Source organism: Colletotrichum jinshuiense, chromosome 1 (assembly GCF_051148585.1).
Source record: "Colletotrichum jinshuiense chromosome 1, complete sequence".
NCBI lineage: Eukaryota > Fungi > Ascomycota > Sordariomycetes > Glomerellales > Glomerellaceae > Colletotrichum > Colletotrichum jinshuiense.
In genome coordinates, this window is record NC_139302.1 from 802407 (window position 1) to 824011 (window position 21605).

The following is a 21605-nucleotide window of genomic DNA, read 5'->3' on the forward strand; positions in this document are numbered from 1 at the left end:
CGACTCGTCTTGACCATCAATAACTGTTGGAAGTGAAGATGGCTTGCCCGGAGATGGTAACGACCAGAAACAATCGGAGGCCGTTGCGGCAACCATCGGCATCCGTGTTAGAGGCAAGACCAGGATCCTCCGCGCTAGTGATTGATTACCAGCAACTGCACGGATGGCGACATAATTGAGTCGCCATGGTAGATTTAACTCTGCTGTTGCATTCACTCTGTTTCAACGTCTCGTAACTCTAGTCGTAGATCGCGAAGTTGCTGCTTGGCACTGCCATTTGTACGAACGCCATCTGACTGTACCTAGTCATGTCGAAACTCTTCTCGCCGTTGACCGTTGGGTCAATCCAGCTCTCCAACCGGCTAGCCTTGGCCCCATTGACGCGATACCGGGCGGATGATGAATGGACCCCGACACCGATGATGGCAGGTGAGCGTTTGTGTTGACGAGACTTTTGAGCGCCGAATCTCTGATGCATGCTTCGCGCAGAGTACTACGCGCAGAGGGGCTGCGTCCCCGGCACGTTGCTCGTATCCGAGGGCACTCTGATCTCGTTCCGCGCCGCCGGCCGCCTCAATGTACCCGGCATCTGGACGGATGCGCACGTTGCCGGCTGGAAAGAGGTCACGGATGCTGTACACGCGAAAGGCTCATTCATCTACTGCCAGCTATGGCACCTTGGCCGCGGCGGCAAAATCGACATATTGGAGGACCTTGGGCTGGAGCTCGAGTCCGCAAGCGCGGTGCCCATTGCCAAGTACACCCCGACACCCGTGGAGTTGAGCGAGAAGGACATATTGGAGATCATCGAGGACTATGCGACGGCCGCGCGCAACGCCATCAAGGCCGGCTTCGACGGCGTCGAGATACACGGCGCCAACGGGTATCTGCCGGACCAGTTTCTCCAGGATACCTGCAACAAGCGCACCGATGCGTGGGGTGGCAGCATCGAGAAGCGGGCCCGGTTCCACATCGAGGTCACGAAGGCCGTCATCAACGCAGTCGGAGCCGACAGGACGGCGGTCCGTCTGAGCCCATACAGCGACTTCCAAGGTATGCTCATGGACGACCCGGACCCGACATTCAGATACTTGACGGAGCAGTTGAGGCCTCTGGGCCTGGCGTACCTCCACCTGATCGAGGCTCGCATCAGCGGTAACGACGACACGGATTGCGGCGGGCAGCGAACGGTACGTTGGCTCGTTGAACTGTGGGACAATGCGAGCCCGGTGTTGATCGCAGGCGGCTTGAACGCGGAGTCGGCACGGGTAGCGGTCGACGAGACGTACAAGAAGTACGACGTTGCCATCGTCTTTGGTCGCTACTTCATCTCGAATCCGGACCTCGTCTTCCGCATCAAAGAGAACATCAAGCTGGAGAAGTATGACCGGACGTACTTCTACACGCCGAAGCTGCCAACAGGTTACATCGACTATCCCTTCTCTCCTCAATTCCAGGCAGCTTCAAAGGTGTGACAAACGGTGCGAAAAAAGAGATCATCCCTAGCAATCCTTGCTCTGGGGGTGTGGGACATAAAATCAGGGTATCTTGGCCTATGTAGAAAGAAACTTCAAATACAGATACATATTACAAGATTCCGGCATCCAAAAGTGGTCATTGTCGTGTCTCATCGCCATTAGTCATGCAGGTAGCTTTCTCCCTCAGAGTGCGCCCCTGCCGAGAGATCCTCATAGGGCAGCATATTCACGGCAGATGAACCGATCGTGCGTGCGGAAATCCTCGAATTCTTGGACTCAGGCTTCCTCGCTGACAGTCCCCAAGCGTTGCTGGGGGACCACTCTCCGTGAGGACCGTGAGAGGAGACTTTTGCTGGACTTGCGGTGTTTCAAGGTGGTGATATCGCCAGCGAGGTCTGAGTTGTCGCGTCTAAGGGAGCGAAGCTCGAGGGAGCTGGCAACCCTCCTGATCGTATCCTTGAGTGAGCGCAGCGAGCTTCTCTTAGAAAGTGTCCCGGGGCGCAGTGAGGGATCTGAGACGTTGGATGGGACATGTAGTGATCTGCTGCGCACGTGGCTGGCCTGGTGAGTCGCTGAGGCCATTTCAGCATCAACAAAGCCTTGCTTTGAAGACAAGACGGCGACGGATGCTGCCCGGCGCACAGATTTCTTGGGACCGAAGATGCTCAAGCTTGACCGCGGTCGCTGGGGTTGGGTGTGTGGTAAAGCTGCCGCCGAGTTTAGGCTGGCAGAGCTGGCGGCTGGAGCTGGCGGCTGATGCACAGCCCGCTCTCGGCCGGGTTGGGGATTCGCCCCCTCTGAGGATGTCCGTTCAGAACGAACGGGGACCTTCATAGAAGGGTTTCTGGGCATGGGCCCTCCAGAAACAGGCCTACGACTGCCAGACTTGGACAGCCCGCGAGGGTTGGGTCCCGGCGTCGTGCTGCCCGTCGACACTGTATGTGACTGCGACCGCTGTCGCCCGGGAGCCGTCAGCCGTTTGTATTCGGGCTGCGGATCGAGTGGTTCCTCGCCGATTTCAACCGCAGCAGGTATGTCCTCCACCTCGAACGGCCTTCCCGGGCGCCTCCTGGCTCGTAGCCGCCGGAGGTACTCCTCGGAGCTGACGTCGCGGAAGGACATTTCCTCTGCTGCTCGCTCGGCCCGACGCCTGGCTTGCCGGTTGAGGTGCGCGAGCTCCTCTGGTGGGAGGGCCATCTCGGGCTTCAAGATTCGAGGGTCCTGGCACAGGATGTGCTCTCAGACGTGAGGCAGCCGAGATACCTAGTTGCTCGTCGAGCCGGTGGTACGGGAGCCGACAGGCGGCGAGCTTGCAGGCTTGATTGAAAGGCCTGGTTGACGTCGAAGTAATCCTCCTGACGTGTTGCAAGATCCCCCCTGAGAACTGCGTGGTATGATCACAGCCTTCTTGCTCGTGTCCCAATCACTTAAATCATGGTCGTCAATCCGAGGCTGGATGCGTTCCGTACAAGCGAGGTCTGGGGTCCGGCGGAATGTCTCAGGTCGAGGCACGCAGGATGGCAGGTCGAGGGTCGCTTCGAGGACCGAAAGGAATGCCGTATGTCGTAATCTTCGACTTCTTTCGAACCTTGGCTACGCAGACGAGCTCGGGGTATTGCGGTCGAGGGGATTGGCGGCTTAGCTTCGTGGGAGAAGGGCTGCGGGCGATCCGGTGTCGCCGGGAGAGCCCCAACCAGCGCTGCGGCGGCAAAAATGGCGATTCTACAGCCTGCAGATCAAAGTCGGACGCAGCTGCACTTCTTTGCCATGTCGATGGAAGTTCGCTCGCAGCCAGCCGGTGGGAGTTGAGCGGCTGTTGGGTGGCTTCCACTCGGGGTCCGCCAGTATGGAGTTGTGTCCGAGGCAACGATGAAGAAAACAGCTTGAACAAGCTGGGAGGCCCTGGTTCGGGAAGCTTGGGGGAGATTGGCGATCGTGGGTGGTGGGGTCGGGGCCGTTATCCGCATAGCCTGCTTAGTCGAATATGTCGAAAGTCGCCGATACAACGATCCCAGCTGGTATATTGTTGGGCCACCAACCTCTCCCACGACGGTCCCAAAATTGATGCACTTTATGCATATCCAAACAAGGATTTTTGGTTATGTTGTTCTTCTCATCGGTAGTCTAATCACTAATCACATTGCGGCTTTCAAACAGTGCCGGGGGACATTCACAAGGGGACAGCTCATTGCTTGCTCCGCAGAGAAGGCAGGTTAGTGTTCATCATTTCTTGTTGAATCTAGTTGGCATTGTTTTCCAGCTATGCCAGTATTTGTTGGGGGGTCATTATGCATAATTATACAGTATCATCAAGTCATTCACCGGCAAATGCGCACCGCATCCCCTCACAACTTGGACGCGTCCTTGGGGTTCTTGATCTCGACAATCAGCTTGCCCGTGTTGATGCCCTTGTACAGGTCGACGAGGCCCTGCTCGGCGGCCTTGAGGCCGCCCTTGATGACGGTCTCCTTGCGCTTGATCTTGCCCTCCTCGAGCCATTGCGCGAGCTCCTTGCGGGCCTGGGCGTACTCCTTGACGAAGTCGAAGACGATGAAGCCCTGCATCTTGATGCGCATGGTGATGACGTTGGAGTAGTTCTGCGACCACCGTTAGCCGCCGTCCAATGATCGCGGAGAGGGGGGGGAGGGAGGGGAGGTTCCGGGGCTTACCTTGGGGCCCTGGGGGTTGGCCGAGTTGTACTGGCTGATGCCTCCGCACATGACGAAGCGGGAGAACTCCTTGGCGCGCGCCAGCGCCAAGTCGAGGATCTCGCCGCCGACGTTGTCAAAGTAGACGTTGATGAAGTCCGGGGTGGCCTCCTTGAACTTGCGCTTGAACTCGGGGTCCTTGTAGTTGAGGGCGACGTCGAAGCCGAGCTCCTCGGTCAGCCAGCGGCACTTGTCGTCGGAGCCGGCGAGGCCGACGACGCGGGCGCCCTTGATCTTGGCGATCTGGCCGGCGACGCTGCCGGTGGCGCCGGCGGCGCCGGAGACGACGACGGTCTCGCCGGGCTGGGGGTCGCCGATGCGGAGCATGCCGAAGTAGGCCGTCAGGGCGGTCATGCCGATGCCCGAGAGGTAGTCGATGGGCTGGGAGACGGCGGGGAAGGAGGAGACGGGCTCGATGCGGGCGTCGTCAACGACGCTGTACTCGGCCCAGCCGCCGAAGACGGGGAGGACGTCGCCCTCCTTGGCCTTGGGGGACTTGGAGGCGATGACACGGCCGACGGTTGCGCCGCGCATCAGCTCGCCGATCTGGACGGGGGGGAGGTAGGAACGGCGGTCTGGGAGAGGGAGGGTCAGCAAACCCATCTAGGGAAGAAGAAAAGGTGCTCCGTGCAAGTGGTGCATCGTGAGAGGGCATACCGTTGAGCCAGCCGCGCATGGCAGGGTCGAGACTGAGGTACCAGTTCTCGATGAGGATCTGGCCATCCTTGAGGTCCTCAGCCTTGGGGATGGGCTTCAGCTCGGTCTTGAAGGTCTTGCCGGGGACGATCTCGGCCGTGGGGCGCTCGGCCAGCACGACGTTGAGGTTTTGTTGAGACATTTTGTGTGTGTTTTTTCTCTCTTTTGGGCGTGGTAGAGGAAAGGGGGGGATATGTGGTCGTCCTAGGAAGGATTGAAATATCGTAGGATTACCGGTATGACAAAAGTTCCAAGATGAAATACAGAGCCACAGAGTTCAACACGGGATACCAAGCTCTTCCCACTCCGGCGTCAACGGGGAGCAGAGGGGTTAAAGTACTCAGTCTCCCTTCCCTCCCGCCCTGCCTAGTGCCGCCGCAACCCCTCCTCCAAGCTTCATCGCCGTGAGCGTGAGTCGTCGTGCACCATTTTTTTACCTTTGGCTCATGTCATGACTTCATGCCCCGCGCCGGAGCACCAGGACGAAGAGGGACAATGGCCCGCACGAGCTCCGAGCCTCGACGAACGATCGAGGAATGTTCTCCGGTGCACGGAGCACGGGCTAGTAGGGATGGGGCCTGGAGGCGGGCTTATTTTTTTTTCTTTTTTTTTTTTTTTTGGTCAACACGCGGTGGATGGTGTCCTGTCTTTCTGATGCACTGGTGGCCGATTTCCCCGGAGTGGCCGCCCGAGGTGGATGGAGACGGAGGGTTTCTTTCGACCGGGCGTTTCCCCTATGGGCAGGAAGGGGGGGTTGGGTGCGTCCTGGGAGTCGCCCCGAGTGGGCAGGGGACGAGGTGCCGGCGGTGGCCAGGGAGCGGGTTACTGCGTCTCGTCTCGTCTCGTTCCCGTGGTGGGGCTGAATGACCGGGCATGACGCCATGCCGAGGTATGAGGGGCTGCCGCAACACATCTTGACTGGCGGGCTGCCCTTCTCGACTCGGCTTTGTCACGTCGTGGTCGTGCGTGTCGTGCATGTCGTGTCGTGTCGCCCGGCTGGGTCTGTTGAGCCCCCCCGCCCGTCTGTTCAGCCTGTCGCCGGCTCTTCAGGGTCCCTGATGCTGATGCTGAGGGAACGAACGGAGTGGTCCGGACGGAGATGCTGGGGGTTTGAAGGGAGGGTCGCAGTGGATGCGGCGGGCCATGGCATATGCACGCCGTCCGGGATCGTGAAAATACATCGTGAAACTCGGCTCCATGGACGGATACCTGTACGGATACCTGGTTTGTCCTTCACTACATACACTATTCGTACACTACCTACGCTACATGCACCACACTCCCAACTTTGAGACGATCAGCATTGTCAGACCGTCCGCCGCGATCCGGCTGCGTGTGCGAAGCATCAACCGCGTATACTGTGTATGACCAATCGACTCTTCTGCGACCCAGAGCTGAAGAAAGATGGAGCTTGGACACCCCCGATTGGCCGCCGCTTACCCTCCCCCCCCAAAAAACCCCCCAGCCGAGGCATGCCACCAGTGAGTGAGTGAGTGATTACTATGTATATCCGTACTCCATCTCAGTACTCGACTTTTGTTTCTTTTAGGGGGGCTCACCGACGGCCGAACCTCCCAATCCGGGCCCCTGCGGAGTAGCAGTTCGCCCGGCCGTTTTGGTCCCAATCCCGTCCAGATCGGTCCATGCTAAAAAGCTTACCTGAGCCAACCCCGTACCTCTTTCGAAGCGAACCGCGAAAGCAGCAACTTGTCCGAGGCCCTTTCCACCTTTTCCACCCTTCCCACTTCCCAACGGGAATCTGTCATTATGCCGGCTCTTCCCTCCTCTTTCCAAGAAGTCGCTGACAGGTAGGCAAGGGACGACGTAATCGTGTGCCCCTCACCGAGCACCCCACCACAGGTGACCTATTTCGGTGAGTCTTGGTAAGCTAGGTACCTCAGGTACCGTGCCGTGGGGCCGGCCCATCCCAGCAAATAATACAGGTACCTAAGGTAGGACATCAGTCCCACCTCAGCTTGCCAACTACCGCGTGAAACTCATAATTCGGGGATTTTTTCCACCTAGAACCGTAGGTGTGAGGATGTTTGTATGCCTTTCGGGATAGCAGAGAGGTTTCGTAGATGGCTCCAGTCGCCAACTTTTACGAGGGAGAACAAGAGATGGACGCTGAAGATTGCTGAATAACAACTCGTTGCATCTGCTCCTCGGCCACAATCCCGTCACCGCCATCATGCTGCTAGTTCTTTTTCTTGAGCCGAGTGACGAACTTGGACAACTATGTACTACATGCATGCTCAACTATTCGCCCATTTATGCCCGATGAGATAATCATCAAGATTGTGGCTTTCCTGGTGTCTCTCGAGGTTTATGATGTTGTCATGCAGGGATCATTGCAATCTGCAATGATTGCATATGCCTCTATTTGTTTTGACAAGTCAGTTGAAATAACCCAAGCCGGACCCGGGTCGGAAGCTTCATCCAAGCCATCCAGGCAGTCGTCAGATCTGAAATTCATCGGATCTCAGGGCCGTCCTGGCATACTAAGCCGCTCAAATAGAAAGAAGTTGATACAATACTAAGCAGAGGCTACTCTTCCTGAGCCTTGGGGTAAACTGCGCTTCAATACCAAGTTGCACGTCGTGCGCAGACACCACTGATTTGGCCCGACCATCGACTCCAGTAAAATGAAAATGGTCCTCAGTCGATGCTACAATCTCACCCATAGTGAAGCCAGCAGTGCCGGATCTCTCCGTCCCGATTTCGGGTCTAAGCTGGAACTCACATTCACACTTTATAAACCTGGGGCCTTCAACTTTCTTGAGAATTAGGGATTGCTACAGTAGACACACCCTGGATGACAAGTTGCTTGAGAATGAAAAAGACAACCAGCGGTTCATCAACATACACCCGCGCCTCTTGCAGCCTCCTTCACTTGCTGATCTTGAAGAATTATTTTTGCAAGTGCCGGAACCTTCATCTTATTGAGGTAGATGATTCTGAGAAGTAAATAGAGAAAGAGCATATGGGATCTGTACTAGATATCAAATAGGCGAATTCGGTGATGGGTTACTTCCCATCGAGTCGATTTACCCAGGTTACCTACCCGACCTGCCTTCTGAAGCCTCTGCCAGGCCTTTTTAGCCCGCGAAGAAGGAGCGAAGCCGTGATTGGCACCTAATAGGTTGCTTGTTCTCTCTTTCCTCTTTCCTCACGAAGTTGTTCCTGCCTTCCCAGACGAAAGCCGCACTCTCGCCCCGTCAACCGTCCGGACTACTTCTGCCTTTGCCAATCTTCCTCTTTTTTCCTCTTTTTCCTCTTTTCTTCTTCGGACTCCCGTTGTCGAACGGTACGTATGACCCCGGCACCATCGATCTCATCACTGGATTTCCTATCGCTGGATTTCCCATCCCTGCCCAGCATCGCGGAGGATCTCGTTCTTCTCCCGTGATACTGTTACCCCTTCACTGCCTTCCCCTGGTTCGATTCGATGCCCATTTCCCGTTTCCCATTGCAAGACCGAGGACCATTCGTCCACCTCCAAAGTTCACTTCTGCTACTGCAACCAAGACCTTTACTGACACTTAGTCTAGTGATTCAAGATATTGCCGCCGCCGCCTTCTTCGCCGCTGCCGCCGCCGTCTCTTTCCGTTCCGTCGTTTGACCAACTCGAGCCATTCGTCTTCTTCTCGCTGCTGCCGCCGCCGCTACCGCCGCCGCCGCCGCATCCGCGCCCCCTTTTTTCACCCATCTTCCGCCGCTTCGTCGCCGAGATTCGTCTTCTGAATACTCCGACGTCGCCGCCGCCCACCATGGCCCCTTCGGGCCGTGACCATCGCCAGAGCTTCACCTCGTGGACGCTCTCGGCCCTCTATTTCTTCTGGGGACTACCAGTGTTCCTGGTTCTCATGTTTATTGGGAACACATACGTCTTCGTCGACGTATTTTGTTAGTTCCCTTCTATTGCTCTCTTCCTGTGTATTTACTGACAACCTGTAGTCTTCAGTCTCTTCTTGTCTCGGTCCCCGGTCAATTCCTTCACCGACGTCTCTGAGCTAGACAGTACCGCCGCCCTCGCCGTCTTTTGTATTTACCTCTTCTTACTCGTGTATACCGCCGGCTGTATAAGCACGTGTTGGTATATCACCAACACGGAGGCGAAGACGTACCAGACGCCGTTTTTCCGCGATACCAGGCGGAAAGTCGTCCAGACGATCGCGGCCGCCCAGTCAGACTTCACCAACCTCCCGGATATTCGTCCGAACTTGTGCCAGCGTCCCCCGTATGCGCCGCGCTGCGCAAACGGTCAGGTATTCAGAGGAGATCGAATGTATCACTGCCGTGAGTATTCGAGATGTCTGCCGGGCTTCGACCACTATGTAAGAGATCTTCCTGCCTCCGTATGTGACGACGCGACGCGGCTTAACTAACATCTTGCAGTGTTTCTGGCTCTGGTGTCCAGTTTACTTCGGAACGATGAAGTCGTATGCGTTGTTCATTCCTTCGCTCTTCGTTTACGCCGTATATTCCGTTGCTGCCATGTCCTGGGCGATTTCGGAAGATGCTGCTTTGGAGTCGGCCAAGTTCACTTACGCTTTCGTGGCTCTCTCGGGTCTGTTTGCGGCTTGGGCTGCATTTCACAATACCATCTTCCAATGGCGGATGATTGTGTTCAAGAATCGCGTGGGGTCTGAGCGGAGTCAACGCGAGTTCGGCGATGATCAGGCAAAGTTCTTCCGCATGGCAATCCGGCTTCCCAATGGCACTTGGCACTTGGACAATGTCCTCGTCAAGAACAACCCCTATTCCCAAGGAGGTTGGTGGGACAATGCGCAGGAGGTCTTGGGTCGTTGGTACCAGATTCCGTTCTTTTGGTGGCAACCAGACAGGGTTGCACAGTACGGCCCGGACGCTGAAGCCACGAGCGACACGACTCTCTCGCCACTCTACTTGTGGAAGGTCAGCCGAATTACTCAGGATCATCAGCTGCGCGAGTCGTCGTCTGAGGCATCCTTGACAATTCCCCCTCAAGCTGCTCGACGTCGCACCAACCGCAGCAGCAGCATAGAGGCCGCTATTGCTCAAGTATGACCAAGGATTCCGCCTGGAATACATACGCGGTTGTACTGGCCCCCCCTTTCGGTTTCGTCTCATTTCTTTCCGGTTTTTCTCTCCTTAGCTCGGCCAGTGCCTTTGCCTGCACCGCCAGCTTCGACAAGACACCGTAGCCTCACCGCTAAAGGCAAAAAAAGTCCCCCAGTTGAGGAGCTGGGGGCATCATATTCCAATCGCCAATCCTGCATACCCGGGTTCTAGGGTTCCTGCAGAAGAGCAGAAGGCCACTGCTATATCAAACCTGACCGACATTGTACTCGCACCTTCACGTGGGGTCGGTCGTTAGTAGCCGAAATTGCGATCATGGCAATCGAAGACGGCGAACCAACGCGAGAACGGATCGAGAACCAAACGCCTTTACTTCTTGGGCACGGCACGATCCAGGTCCGGAAATTACTCAAGCTTGAACTACTTTTCAATAAACAAGTTTCTCAGTTTCCGGACACACACGCATTCTGCGATTCCTCCCGCTGTCCCTCAATTCCTTGGAAGGTCTTGGTTGATTACCAGTCACCTTGACCTGAGCGGCGCAGATATGCACACACACACACACACACACACACACACCACACATACAGAGAGAGAGACACACACACAAGCACGCACGGAAAGACACACATTCTGCGATTCCTCCTGCTTTTCCTCAACCCTTGGCCCTTGGAAGGCCTTGGTTGATTATCAGTCATCTTGGCCTGAGTGGCGCAGACATGCACACACATACACACACACCTCACATACACACACCTCACATACACACACCTCACATATACATACCACACATATAAACACCACGCACACACACACAACATACACGCACGCACGCACACATACAGAGAGAGAGAGAGAAAGAGAGAGAGAGACGCACACACGCACGTAAGTACAAGCAGGATCGATAAAACTTCCCGTTTGTTTGCATTGTCTGCTTCAAACACGGTGGAAATGCGATAACAATATGGCAAACGCCAAACAACTGGGCTAACCCGAGGCGGCTTGAATGCACATCATACAATGAACAAAACGAACAATGTGTCACTGGTACACAATTATTTCAACGGAGAGGGAGGAAGCAGGCAGGCAATGGGTGGTTGTGGAGGGCGGTGTCCTCTGGAAGGAGAGTCATTGAGTGGACAATGCATGTCGTTTGAACATCCAAGTAGCCCAGATCGTCTAGTTGGTTAGGATGATACGTTGTGGTTCTTCTATACAGCGATCCGTGTTGACGGCGGTTCGAATCCGCCTCTGGGCACTACGAGCGTCTTGAAAGAGATATTTTTTGGCTTTTGGGGGTAGCTTGCAGGACGACGAGTATTTTATTGGAAATTTCAATGTCCTCTGCGTAAGTCTTTTAGATGTTCCGCATCACGCGCTGACAGAAGAATACATTTGAAGAGATTGCTCTCTCAGTGGGGCATGTCCGTGAGCGCATTACGGATACAGGAAGGTGATGAACCACTTTGGTGGAGACTTGTTTTTTGGTGCTATTGAGGAGGCGCACGGCGTGTTAATATATGCTGATTAACCCGAGAAACTGATCTGATTTACCCGGAAAACATGACCTTGATCTTTTACATACCTTACCGCTCTCACATCGCCAAAGGAATTATGCGTTCGTAGTATCTACTAGATCGTTCAAAGCTTCAAGGTGTGTGTAGTTGTGTCGCAGATGACCCTGTGGGGAAACATTCATGATCTGTCAGTATTCTATTCAAGAGAAAACCTTTCACCGCACTTATATTTGTGCTTCTGGGCATGTTGGACCCTTGAATACCAGTACTTTGTCGAGTTTTCCAGTCCGTATCCATCAACTTATGAAGCCCGATTCCAAATGTTATAATCGTGAAAGCTGGGACTCTGCTGCTTCTCACTTTTCTACAGAAACGCAGCTGAGCCATATTCTCTAGAGCTTTTGCTCTCTAAGGACTGGAAATTTAACGTTTTCTTACTCTCAAATCCACAGAGAATGTCCAAATAGTACGTGGCGGAGGAAACTCGAGGACTAATGCGTTCGCTGTTCCCAGCCCCTATTTACGTTCATTGCGATCAAGAAGGCACTCTTTTCATTGCAAGATAATTCAGAAATCAAGCGAGGCATTTTTTCTCAAGAAGGAGTATCAATTTGGGGAAATATTCGACATGGGTTGTATATGGAATCGAAATCACGGCCGGGTACCATGAATTTGCATATACGTTCCAGATTTTCACTGAAGTTTGGCTTGAAGTACCGAGCATAATCGCACAAAAGACAAATGAGCTAAGCAATGATGAAATCAAATGCTAGATCTGTCATTTCATACATAACCTCAGTTAACAGTCAAGGAAGTGAACTACATAGGGTATATTGAGACCACTAATTTCTCACCAAATAACAAGCTGTTCTACTCAATGCTCATGGTCCACCCCTTCCCCAGTCCCGCAGAACACCGCTAGGTTTCGGAGACCTGGATAACAGAGGCTTTAATTGACTGTTTCAATGGATAATCTCGTCGGGAAATAAAGTTTATTTTGAGCAAGCTAACTGTGCACAGCAAGGGCCTTGTTTAGGTTCTCCCAGCTTTTGAGGAGAAACGGTTCACTTATCGGAGAAAGACACTGCCAAATATACAAAATAACAGCAGGTGGAAGAATTCTACCTCAAATTCACCACTTCTCTACACACACAAAGTTTTCGTCCAAGTCAGACATTGCCAGTTCTCCACCAAGACACTCTTGAAGTTCAGAAACCCCATCAACGCATATTGCCAAAGCGAGTACTTCTTAACCACAATGAAGATCTCGTACCTCATCGCGGCCATCTCTCTCTTAGGCTCCGCCCTCGCCAGCAAGAAGAAGACGCACAAAGGATGGCGCATCCCTGGCGAAAACGAACCTCTTCCACTCCACGAACTTCCCGATTGCTACCAGCAGTGTTTCCAAGAGAAGAACTCGGCACCCAAGCCATTCGACATCAACAAAGTCACCCGAAAGGAATACTGCGACGACGGAATGGCCAACTTTGGGAGATGGTGGACGTGGCACGTACAGTGGTGTGCAAAGAGGGAGTGTGTCAACGAAGCGGAGTGGAAGTACGGAATGTCGTGGACGTACAAGCTGTGTGGTCGCCCAACGGAGAAGCAGTACTCTGGAAAGGACTCTTGGAAAGATGCGGAATAGGCCCACACGATGACGGTCTGGAGATAGGATATCGACGGAGAGGCTAGGGTGTCCGCGTTACGAACATACTCTTGTCGACTTGGGGCTGCACGCTGGAGGCGAAGGCTGCCGTTTCTACTCAGATAAAATCATGGAACCCCAAAATTTGTTTGGATTGCCTGCTTTTCAATATTGTAAATAGTGACCAAGTGCTCCGGAACATTCTAACCCGGACTTTTATGCTTTTGTTGATAATGCTGTGGCCCGTGGACTGTTCAGCTGCTCATCGCGTGCTCCCAGAAAACATTATGTGTACGCATAATCACATCCTTCTCTTTGTTGCTGTACCTTATCTCAGCCTCTAATGTGCAAAGGAGCTGCACTCACAGTAAAATATGACATTGATTAACATTGAGGAAAGTTCATTGATGTAGACGCCGATAACTTGTCAAGCCGCAATCTAAGGCTGAAATAAGAAGTCATAATGCTTTGCTTCCCTTGATGCTTTCTCGTTCTTCTCATTCCCTGAGACTCCTAGGTATTGTAATGAGGCTCGGCGGCTTGAAAGATCCAAGCTCGCTAAATACAGACGGGGGGCTCTATTGGTCGCCAAGCATTCCTATATACCCATCTTTTTGCTCAACCAGTGTGAAAATTGCACCGACTTTTGGTCAACCAGCCTCCAGTGAATGTCGGCCAACCATATAGATACCACCATCGCAATGGCGAAACCGCCGGCCCAGGCGCCCGTAAGACTATACCCAGCCAGGAACATCCGCATCGTGACGCCCTTGGCGATGGGGGACTTGCCGACGACCCAATGGACCAGATACAGACCGTAGCTGATCTCGCCTAGGTACTGCACCCAGCGTGCGTTCAGGGCGCGTTGCAGGAGGGGAAGGTTTTCCAGCGCACCCACTAGCAATATAGCAGAGAGGGACAAAAAGAAGGAAAACGGGCTCATTGTGTGTGTGGGCACCCAGGTCAACCAGGTGTACCCTATTGCGTTATAGCCGTTTCCAAGTAACGGCCAACCGCCCAGGAAGAGGGCGAGGATGACGAACAGCACCGACACGATAGTTATGGCCAAGCTCACCCCCTCCGTCGCGCTTGGAAGCTTTGCCCGTATGTGCCGGAGGTCGGCGAGAAACATCCCGTAAAGGAAGAGGCATTGCTGCCACCTGCCCATGTCGAACATGTAGTAAAAGGCCGCGAACATCCCCACGATGCGCACCGGTGGTGACACTCGTGCGAAGGCCATGCAGCTGAGGAACACAAGTAGCGATCCTTGGTACTCGGCAGACAGTGTCCAAGCTTGAGGCATAATGGAGTGGGTGGTGCTTTGCGAGACGATGGTAAGCAACGTATGCCACAGGAATTCCACCTGCGACCAGAAGCCGCCTGGGTATGGCGGTATGGGTATGGGGCGTTCGGGGATGTAAAACGCCCCGAAATGAATCAGGATTATCGTGACAATGAGGACCGGTACGGTGGGGAGGAAGAGCCGGAGCGGGCGGCGGAATATGCTGGAAGGGAGTGACCCGATGGCGTCGGCGCTCTGCCCCGCGTGGGTCTTCTTGAGCGGGCTGTAGGCGAGCGCGAAGCCGCTGATGACGAAGAAGATGGTGACCATGAAGCCTCCGCTAGTCAGGACCCGAAGAAATGGGAGCTGAATGGCGTGTTTGTTTCCCGCATCGCCCCAGCCGATACGAATGTAAGTTAGATACTGCACACGGGCTTGTCAGTCGACTTTGCCAACCATCCTGGGGTTTTTTTTTTTTTTTGTATGTGTTGTTGTTTGCACACAGCCTGGGGAAAACGCACTAGGCTGTGCGATGTCACTTACTTCATCCGTGTTGTGCTGGATCGCGACGATGAGCGATGCAAGGCCACGGAGGCCGTTCAGGTATGATGTTGAGGTGGCCGGGGGGATCGCCGAATTGTCCGTTACATAACCCAGGGGCCGGGCGATGAAGGACGGCAACAGGACCCATAACAAGGTTAATGCTTTCTTGGGATGCCAGTTGGCGAGGCAGCCTCGTGAGTGTGGTGACGGCTTCGGTTCGGTGTACGCTAGTTCCGACGACGCGTCCATTTCCTCGTCTTCGAGCAGGGAGACGTGCGACTCGGTAAGCTCATCTCCAAAAAGCCAGTTGCGAACGACGGCAACCGAGTCCCTGTACATAACTCGCACCAGCACGCCCAGCTCGGCGCGGTCCGCCATGGCTACCTGGGACAGAGGGCAACTGTTCGGGGAAGTGATGAGTTTGCCGGTCGTCAGGATTCTCTAGTCCTCGAGCTGGCTGGCTGGCGAGTTCCATGCCAAAGTTGGGAACAAGGACCGTATCGTGCATTTATACATATATGGATGTCTCGGTGCGGGTCTGCAAGCGTCCTAGGTTCGACGCAAACGGAATGTCGACAAGCAATGTGGACAGGTCCCTGCGTAGGGTACTGGAGCTGGCACATTGCCAGAACAACATGCATGCAGAAACTCAAGAGAAAAAAATCTTCCGGGGCTCTTTTCCCTGTCCTGTAATTGAAAAGTTGACATGTCGCCCTTTCAGCGGGCTGTTGTCACATAACGGATACTCATAAGCAATGCAGTCAAGCAACAACGCGCAGCAACCTCCTGTCACCGATGGCAACGCGCTAAATGCTGATACAGCTGCGGCCAGCTGCCCGCTCGCCCTCGTGGCGTGTAAGATGGCCAACGGCACGGCGCAACTGGGTTTAGTCAGTGGGTGCCGTTTCTGTCCTAGGCATTTCGCGACAGCACTAATTAACGCAAGCCCTTCTGTCCGCAGCGTTGGCCGCTGCGCTGCCGTGTTTGTCCGCACCAGTTATTGGATATGCTACGGCAGTGGCGTAGCGGTTTATTCAGCAAGTTTACCTTTTACTTAACTTGCCATTATCACGCTGTGGAGGCGAGTCTGAAGTGCATCGAGAACATTGGTGGCTTCCGCCACTCATCAAAAGTTGCTTGCTCGATGCACACGTTTATCGACGCCATGTTTGTTCGGGTGGTCCCCAAGGCCAGAATTTTCCATCATGATCAGATATTAACATATAATATGTATGTGCACTTCCTTTCTTGCGATTATGACCGATTGAAGATACCACCGACTACTTCTCATCGTCAAAGGGCGAATAGTCAACCGAGCAGAGTGTACCCTCGTCAGGAAGCTCACCAGATACCAGGTACCGCCGGACATAGGAAGCAGTGCAGTTACTAGGGGCGTTGGTCGAGCAGTGGCCAACAGAGTCCTGCTGTAACAACCTAGCTCCTTCAAACTTCGGAACATTCAAGAGCGTTCCTTCGAGAGGCGCCATGGGGTCCAAAGTGTTTGCGATGAAGAGCATTGGCCATTTGGTTTTGCCTCCAAACGGGCCGTCAAATCGCCATTTGGGCCGAACGGGATAGCCCACGCATGGCATTTTCGAGGTGCTAGCGAATAGGCCGCCAAATAGCGGGCTCTGCTTCTTGAGGCCATCAATCCAGGTGATCATGTCGGACTTGGTGAGGTTCCGAAAGTCGGGGCTGTCTGGGCAGTAGACACCAAAGTTGATCTCACTCCAGAAGCCTTCATTCAGGCCCTCGGTGATACACTGTGGGGTACGACACTCCTGGGTTGACAACCGCAACTTGCGGGAGGGGAGCATCTCTTTGACCGCAGGGGTGATGGTGCCGTTGACCAGAGCTGCAAGGGTCTCTGCAAATCTTATCCATGTCCTGGATCGATATGGGCGGTACAAACTGCTGAAAATTGCGTGGACCAGAATGTCCTTAGTGAAGACTTCGGGGAACACCATGCCCTCTTCCCAAATCGCAATAGGGTTTCGCTCGAGGCCGTCGATTAAGTCTTGGATCGACTGCTGCATGGCATCGGGACCCTTGGCATTGTACAGGGCACATTTCTCCTCTCCCGCGGAGTAGCAAAGGTTGAAGAACTCTCGCCATTCTCTGTCCGTATCAATGAGAAACCCTTGAAACTCACCCGAGGCGTTGTCGTCCCAATCGCCGCATCCATCCACAATCATACGACCGACGCGGTCGGGGTATAAGCTGGCGAACGTTCCACCAAGGAACGCACCGTAGCTGAAGCCCTAGAGAGGGAGTTAGCCGTCGTTGAATCCAGATATCAGGAGATTCTACGTACCCAGTATTGCAAAAGCTCCTTTCCAGGTTGGTGACGCAGCACCTCAGGCACTTCAGCAGTGGCATCATGTCTTTTGCTTTGCGCCAATGCCTTCCGTGCGCTCCTCTCTCTTGCCTCGCCACTCCTTTCAACCATTGCAAGCATGTCGCGCGCAACGAAGGGCGTCGTAACGGTGCTCAAGGCCAAGGCCTTGTCGGACGTCGGGCTTCCAGGATCGCACAACTTCTCGAGCGACTGAGCCCGTGCCCATAACTGGTTAAAGGACCAGTCACCTGTGTCGACGCTGCCGTATACGGTTCCCAGCTGGTGCCAGATTTGGCGCGAAACCAAATCGTCAAAGCAAGAGACTCGCGGGGTCGAGAGGCCTATGCCACGTGGATCAAACGACACGAGGTCAAAGACTTTGCCGTTGGGATCCTTGCCGTTTATGGCTGACACGAGTTGACTGTTGGACGGCCCTGTCAAGAAGCTCACCCCTTGAGCACCCGGCCCGCCTGGATTGAGGTGAACATCTTCTTGCATCTACTTCCACATCTGGGTATGAAGGTTCCTTAAATACCTGGATTCATGTAGACTTCGCCGCCGTATCGGGGGTCGAGGATTGAAACGTTCGCCGGCTGCTTGATCATGGCGATTGCGACCTCATGGTCCAGCCAGCGCTCCTCCGGTGCCGTCCAGTCCATGGGCAGTAAAAGTCTTGCACACTGAAATTTGCCGAGGCATGGCACGTAGACTAAATCTCTCGACGGCGAAATCGACTCCCAGTCAAATCCTGCATCGTTGCTGGTATGAGGTGATGCGCCCAATTGTCTAGGGTTGGAAACGGCTGCCGTCGTCAATGGTGAAATCAGTTGATCGAGCCAGCCGCTTCTTCCAAGCAACATGCCGCTAAAAGTCGCGGCGATAATTGTCGTTGCCCATGCTCGAGTCCGCCCCTGGACTCTTCTGTGGAGAGCGGGCGTCGCTATCGCAACGCTCTTCTCATTCATATTGGTTTGAGGACCTGTATCGCAGCATTGGAGTGTGAATACGAGACAGAAGTAGCCATGAGATACGGGCGAGACGAAGCCTCTTTTTCAAGGTTCACCGTTGTTGTTTCTGGCGAAGTAATCCGCCAAGGAACTTTTGGGAGGATGCGCATCTGCGGGAGACGCGTCGTCAGGGATTGCTCTGAAAATGACGTGGGCTATTCGCGTCGCATTCGTTGCAGGTCGCAGGGTTTCTTCTCCCGGGGTCACAGTTCGGCGAGCTTATCGGTCAGCTGATCGCCAGCTGAGAATTCATTCATTCCAAGTCCAGCAACAATTGGCAGATCTTGTGTCGTCCCGAATAGGATGGCCGCAAAAGCATTCTGCAACGGGAAATGTCTTGCAACAAAAAAGGACGGTATCAGTTCCAGGATAAAGCGTGTTCCAAAGTCTTAAAACCAAGGGCGAGGTTTGCTTAAGCGTATATCAATACGATTATTTGAGCTAGAGCGTCCCGGTTCTTTTTTCTACCTTCTTGGCATATTTTCGGCGCACCAACTTTATGCAAATTGGATAGGGAGTATGGTATCTACAGAACATCACCACTTTAGAATCAACGGTATTAAATTAGAAGAATCGAACCAATAGCAGAGCAGCTGCCCGCGTTGGAAATACAAGGCCAATACCAAACCTGTGCATCTGCTGTAGCAAGACAAACAAATTCAGACCATTCCCGGGGCTTTAACTCATGTCTCACGTTCAATGGTGATCTCCAGAACTATTAATGTAGCCAAGGCCCCAGCAACTGTTTCCTTTCTTGGGTTGATTCATCTTGAGTTCACCTACTTACTGTCTAGATAGCAGCGGATTGCCACATGGCGACGTTGCATCCCAAATTGACTGGATCGGACCTTCATTTCCCCTATACCCTACTTTGAGTTTTCAAAGAGCTGCGTTATCCCTCTTGGAGACATTTTGTTGATTTATTTTAATTGGATCGGATGAATATCCTGTTAATATTGGTGGAGTCTCTCAGCGGTGCCTGAATATTTACAATAGTATTTGGTAGCCACCATAGAGTATGTACAGGAAATCCATACAGGAGAAGTAAAAAGGACTGTTGCTACACCAACTGCATCATGGTATTGTGTGAAGACAAGTAATCATTCATGCTCGTGGTCTGAAACACAGCAAGCCGGCTAGTCTTGTCCTTGTCGATGAAGCTTACAGAATCACAGGCACTGGGAGTACCATTGGTTCTGGGCTTGGCAGGTAGAGCCAGACTGGCAGCAAGTAGGCCCCGTGTATCCAGAGCCGCCGCATTGGCTCCATTTTGCACCACACTGTTAAATCGCAAGTTAGCTTATATGAATTTCTCAAGCAAAAGTAGCTAGTTCAGTGGAGTCTTACGGTACCACCACCGCTGCTGGGTGGGGGGCTAGTGGGAGGGGGGCTGGTAGGTGGCGGACTGCTGCCGCCATCCGAGGCACCGACTGTGATTGTGGCAGAACCACTGCTGAAGTATCCCTCTGTGGCAACAATCATGTAGTCGTGGGTTCCAAGGTTGAGACCAACCTGCGCCCAGGCGTTGAAGTGATTCCCTGTTGTGACGGTTCCGCCGACGCGTTTGGTCTGCCGGACAGACCAGTACTGCTGAAAGGTCTTGGTGCCTTCGATGGACGGAGCGTTGGTTCGAGTGCTCACGTAAATATCGTATGTTCCACCGTCGCTCGTAACGGAACCTTTTCGCGTCGCTCCGCTTGAGGGGTTATAGGTGCCGAAAGACTCGACGACATAGTACTGATAGGATAGGTCAGGACATACACATTGCGGGTGGCGGTGTCAACGCACCTCGATCAAGGGGTTTCTCGTCCATCCGTAGACAGCGAGATAGCTGTTACCGTTGGGGTTATAGCTGCCCGAGTACGTGATGGTTCTATAGCCGGAGAAAACAATATTTAGAGACTGTTTAAATTGTCATAGTGCACGACACATACCTCGGCCCACCAGGGTTCCAGCCTTTCCCACCGACAAAGTTGCCGCCACTCTGCCAAACGACACTGTACTGGCCGCCAGCACCGTTCGTGTATGTGACTTGGGAGCCACCATCAGTCCACCACGAATAGTAGTATCCGTTGTGAGTTCCCGTCGAAGAGGGAGTGGATTGACGCTTAACGAGTTCGCCTGGGGCAGCGAAAGCCCCAACAACGGCGCAAAGAGCCACGAGGGAGGACTTGAAAGAAACCATGGCGTTAAGACTTATGGGACACAAAAAGCAAGCTGAAATCTGATGTCTGTAGGATAAAGTGAAAGAGTAATTGGTCTTTTATATTCCTCTCAGCTTTCCTGGGTATGGTGTCTTTGCACTGCCTTGAAAAGTGTACACCACCTCTCTAGGTTTCTTGCCACGCAATGTTGAGTCTAGACATGTGGAATGCGCCACCATTTCGCCGCCAAGTCCGTAAGTCGACTATTACTTTTCACATCCCAACTGATGCTATTGGATCCGACTGGGGGGTAGAATCAATATCGACATGATTGGGTTACATTGAAGCAAGCTTAACACTCATGCACACATCATGATTCAGCCGGTACCCGTTCCTTGGCACGTCTTCTTACAACAAGCAGATTTAATATCTACAAGGCCGTCCCGAACAACAAAGGGAAACATTCGCCTCAAAAGAAAGAAAGACACGTATCTAGAGTTAGATTAAAGTTCAAACGCAAGCTATTTTGAGCTACATGGATCGAGTTGGAAGCGAGCTGTGAATGTTTGTTGCGATGGCTATTTACCTCGCCTAGCACTTTACAAGGCATTCTCATCTCAGTCGGAGGGATTTTCGGCAATCAGTTCACCGCTAGCCATTCTTGATAGAAGTTCGGAACATGCAGCCCGCATACATCTACGGGTTCTCCACAGGTTAATAAAACCAGAAGCGGCCAATATGGGAAGCATGATTTAGCCGGCGGCAAAAGCTGGGGAAGGTTGCGCTATTTGAAATTTTCCGGAGAGCCTCCAAACCCACGTACGCAGTTGTAAATACCCGGCCAAGGCCACGCGACCTCATGTCACACTGAAGTTGCAGGATTGGGTGTAATCCGAGGTCTTGGTGGTGTCGCATCGGATAGTCTGAGCCAGTGCCTAAGGGTACTTTCGGCGGCAATTCTCCATTTCTGCATTTGGATGGTTTGCAAATAAGCTAACCGATTTTATAGATAGACTTATTCACGGAATCCAACGTCAAAACCATATAAATAGTGGAAGGTGACAGACTTACAGTGTCCCGAACTCCAGCTCTCCGGATTCTGGTGGGGCGTCTGTCCCACTTACATCCGTGAGGTTGCCATGCAATATTCTCGAACGTGGAACAGTCTCCTTTCGGGAGAGAAAAG

The 21605-nt window shown here is 53.4% G+C and overlaps 8 protein-coding genes across 8 annotated transcripts; 3 read left to right on the forward strand and 5 right to left on the reverse strand.

Annotated features, from left to right (window-relative positions):
• Positions 1 to 308: 308 nt before the first annotated feature.
• Positions 309 to 1475, forward strand: EsH8_I_000218 (alkene reductase; the record flags this gene model as incomplete). Its single annotated transcript, XM_083267631.1, has 2 exons — positions 309 to 429; positions 490 to 1475. The coding sequence occupies 2 exons, from the start codon at positions 309 to 311 to the stop codon at positions 1473 to 1475; spliced, it is 1107 nt and encodes a 368-aa protein (XP_083118069.1).
• Positions 1476 to 1754: 279 nt separating this feature from the next.
• On the reverse strand, positions 1755 to 2675 carry EsH8_I_000219 (uncharacterized protein; the record flags this gene model as incomplete). Its single annotated transcript, XM_083267632.1, has 1 exon — positions 1755 to 2675. The coding sequence occupies one exon, from the start codon at positions 2673 to 2675 to the stop codon at positions 1755 to 1757; it is 921 nt and encodes a 306-aa protein (XP_083118070.1).
• Positions 2676 to 3823: 1148 nt separating this feature from the next.
• On the reverse strand, positions 3824 to 5024 carry EsH8_I_000220 (NADP-dependent oxidoreductase; the record flags this gene model as incomplete). The annotated part of the gene is made up of 3 exons (XM_083267633.1): positions 3824 to 4075; positions 4148 to 4761; positions 4844 to 5024. 3 exons carry the CDS (start codon positions 5022 to 5024, stop codon positions 3824 to 3826), a joined length of 1047 nt encoding a protein of 348 aa, XP_083118071.1.
• Positions 5025 to 8652: 3628 nt separating this feature from the next.
• EsH8_I_000221 (uncharacterized protein) lies at positions 8653 to 9931 on the forward strand (the record flags this gene model as incomplete). The annotated part of the gene is made up of 3 exons (XM_083267634.1): positions 8653 to 8788; positions 8840 to 9219; positions 9281 to 9931. The coding sequence occupies 3 exons, from the start codon at positions 8653 to 8655 to the stop codon at positions 9929 to 9931; spliced, it is 1167 nt and encodes a 388-aa protein (XP_083118072.1).
• A 2787-nt stretch (positions 9932 to 12718) lies between these two features.
• Positions 12719 to 13105, forward strand: EsH8_I_000222 (uncharacterized protein; the record flags this gene model as incomplete). Its single annotated transcript, XM_083267635.1, has 1 exon — positions 12719 to 13105. One exon carries the CDS (start codon positions 12719 to 12721, stop codon positions 13103 to 13105), a length of 387 nt encoding a protein of 128 aa, XP_083118073.1.
• A 598-nt stretch (positions 13106 to 13703) lies between these two features.
• Positions 13704 to 15308, reverse strand: EsH8_I_000223 (acyltransferase family protein; the record flags this gene model as incomplete). Its single annotated transcript, XM_083267636.1, has 2 exons — positions 13704 to 14810; positions 14931 to 15308. The coding sequence occupies 2 exons, from the start codon at positions 15306 to 15308 to the stop codon at positions 13704 to 13706; spliced, it is 1485 nt and encodes a 494-aa protein (XP_083118074.1).
• Positions 15309 to 16210: 902 nt separating this feature from the next.
• On the reverse strand, positions 16211 to 17927 carry EsH8_I_000224 (alpha/beta hydrolase; the record flags this gene model as incomplete). The annotated part of the gene is made up of 3 exons (XM_083267637.1): positions 16211 to 17191; positions 17245 to 17738; positions 17804 to 17927. The coding sequence occupies 3 exons, from the start codon at positions 17925 to 17927 to the stop codon at positions 16211 to 16213; spliced, it is 1599 nt and encodes a 532-aa protein (XP_083118075.1).
• A 1517-nt stretch (positions 17928 to 19444) lies between these two features.
• EsH8_I_000225 (uncharacterized protein) lies at positions 19445 to 20460 on the reverse strand (the record flags this gene model as incomplete). Its single annotated transcript, XM_083267638.1, has 4 exons — positions 19445 to 19555; positions 19623 to 20012; positions 20064 to 20148; positions 20210 to 20460. The coding sequence occupies 4 exons, from the start codon at positions 20458 to 20460 to the stop codon at positions 19445 to 19447; spliced, it is 837 nt and encodes a 278-aa protein (XP_083118076.1).
• Between the last annotated feature and the right edge of the window lie 1145 nt (positions 20461 to 21605).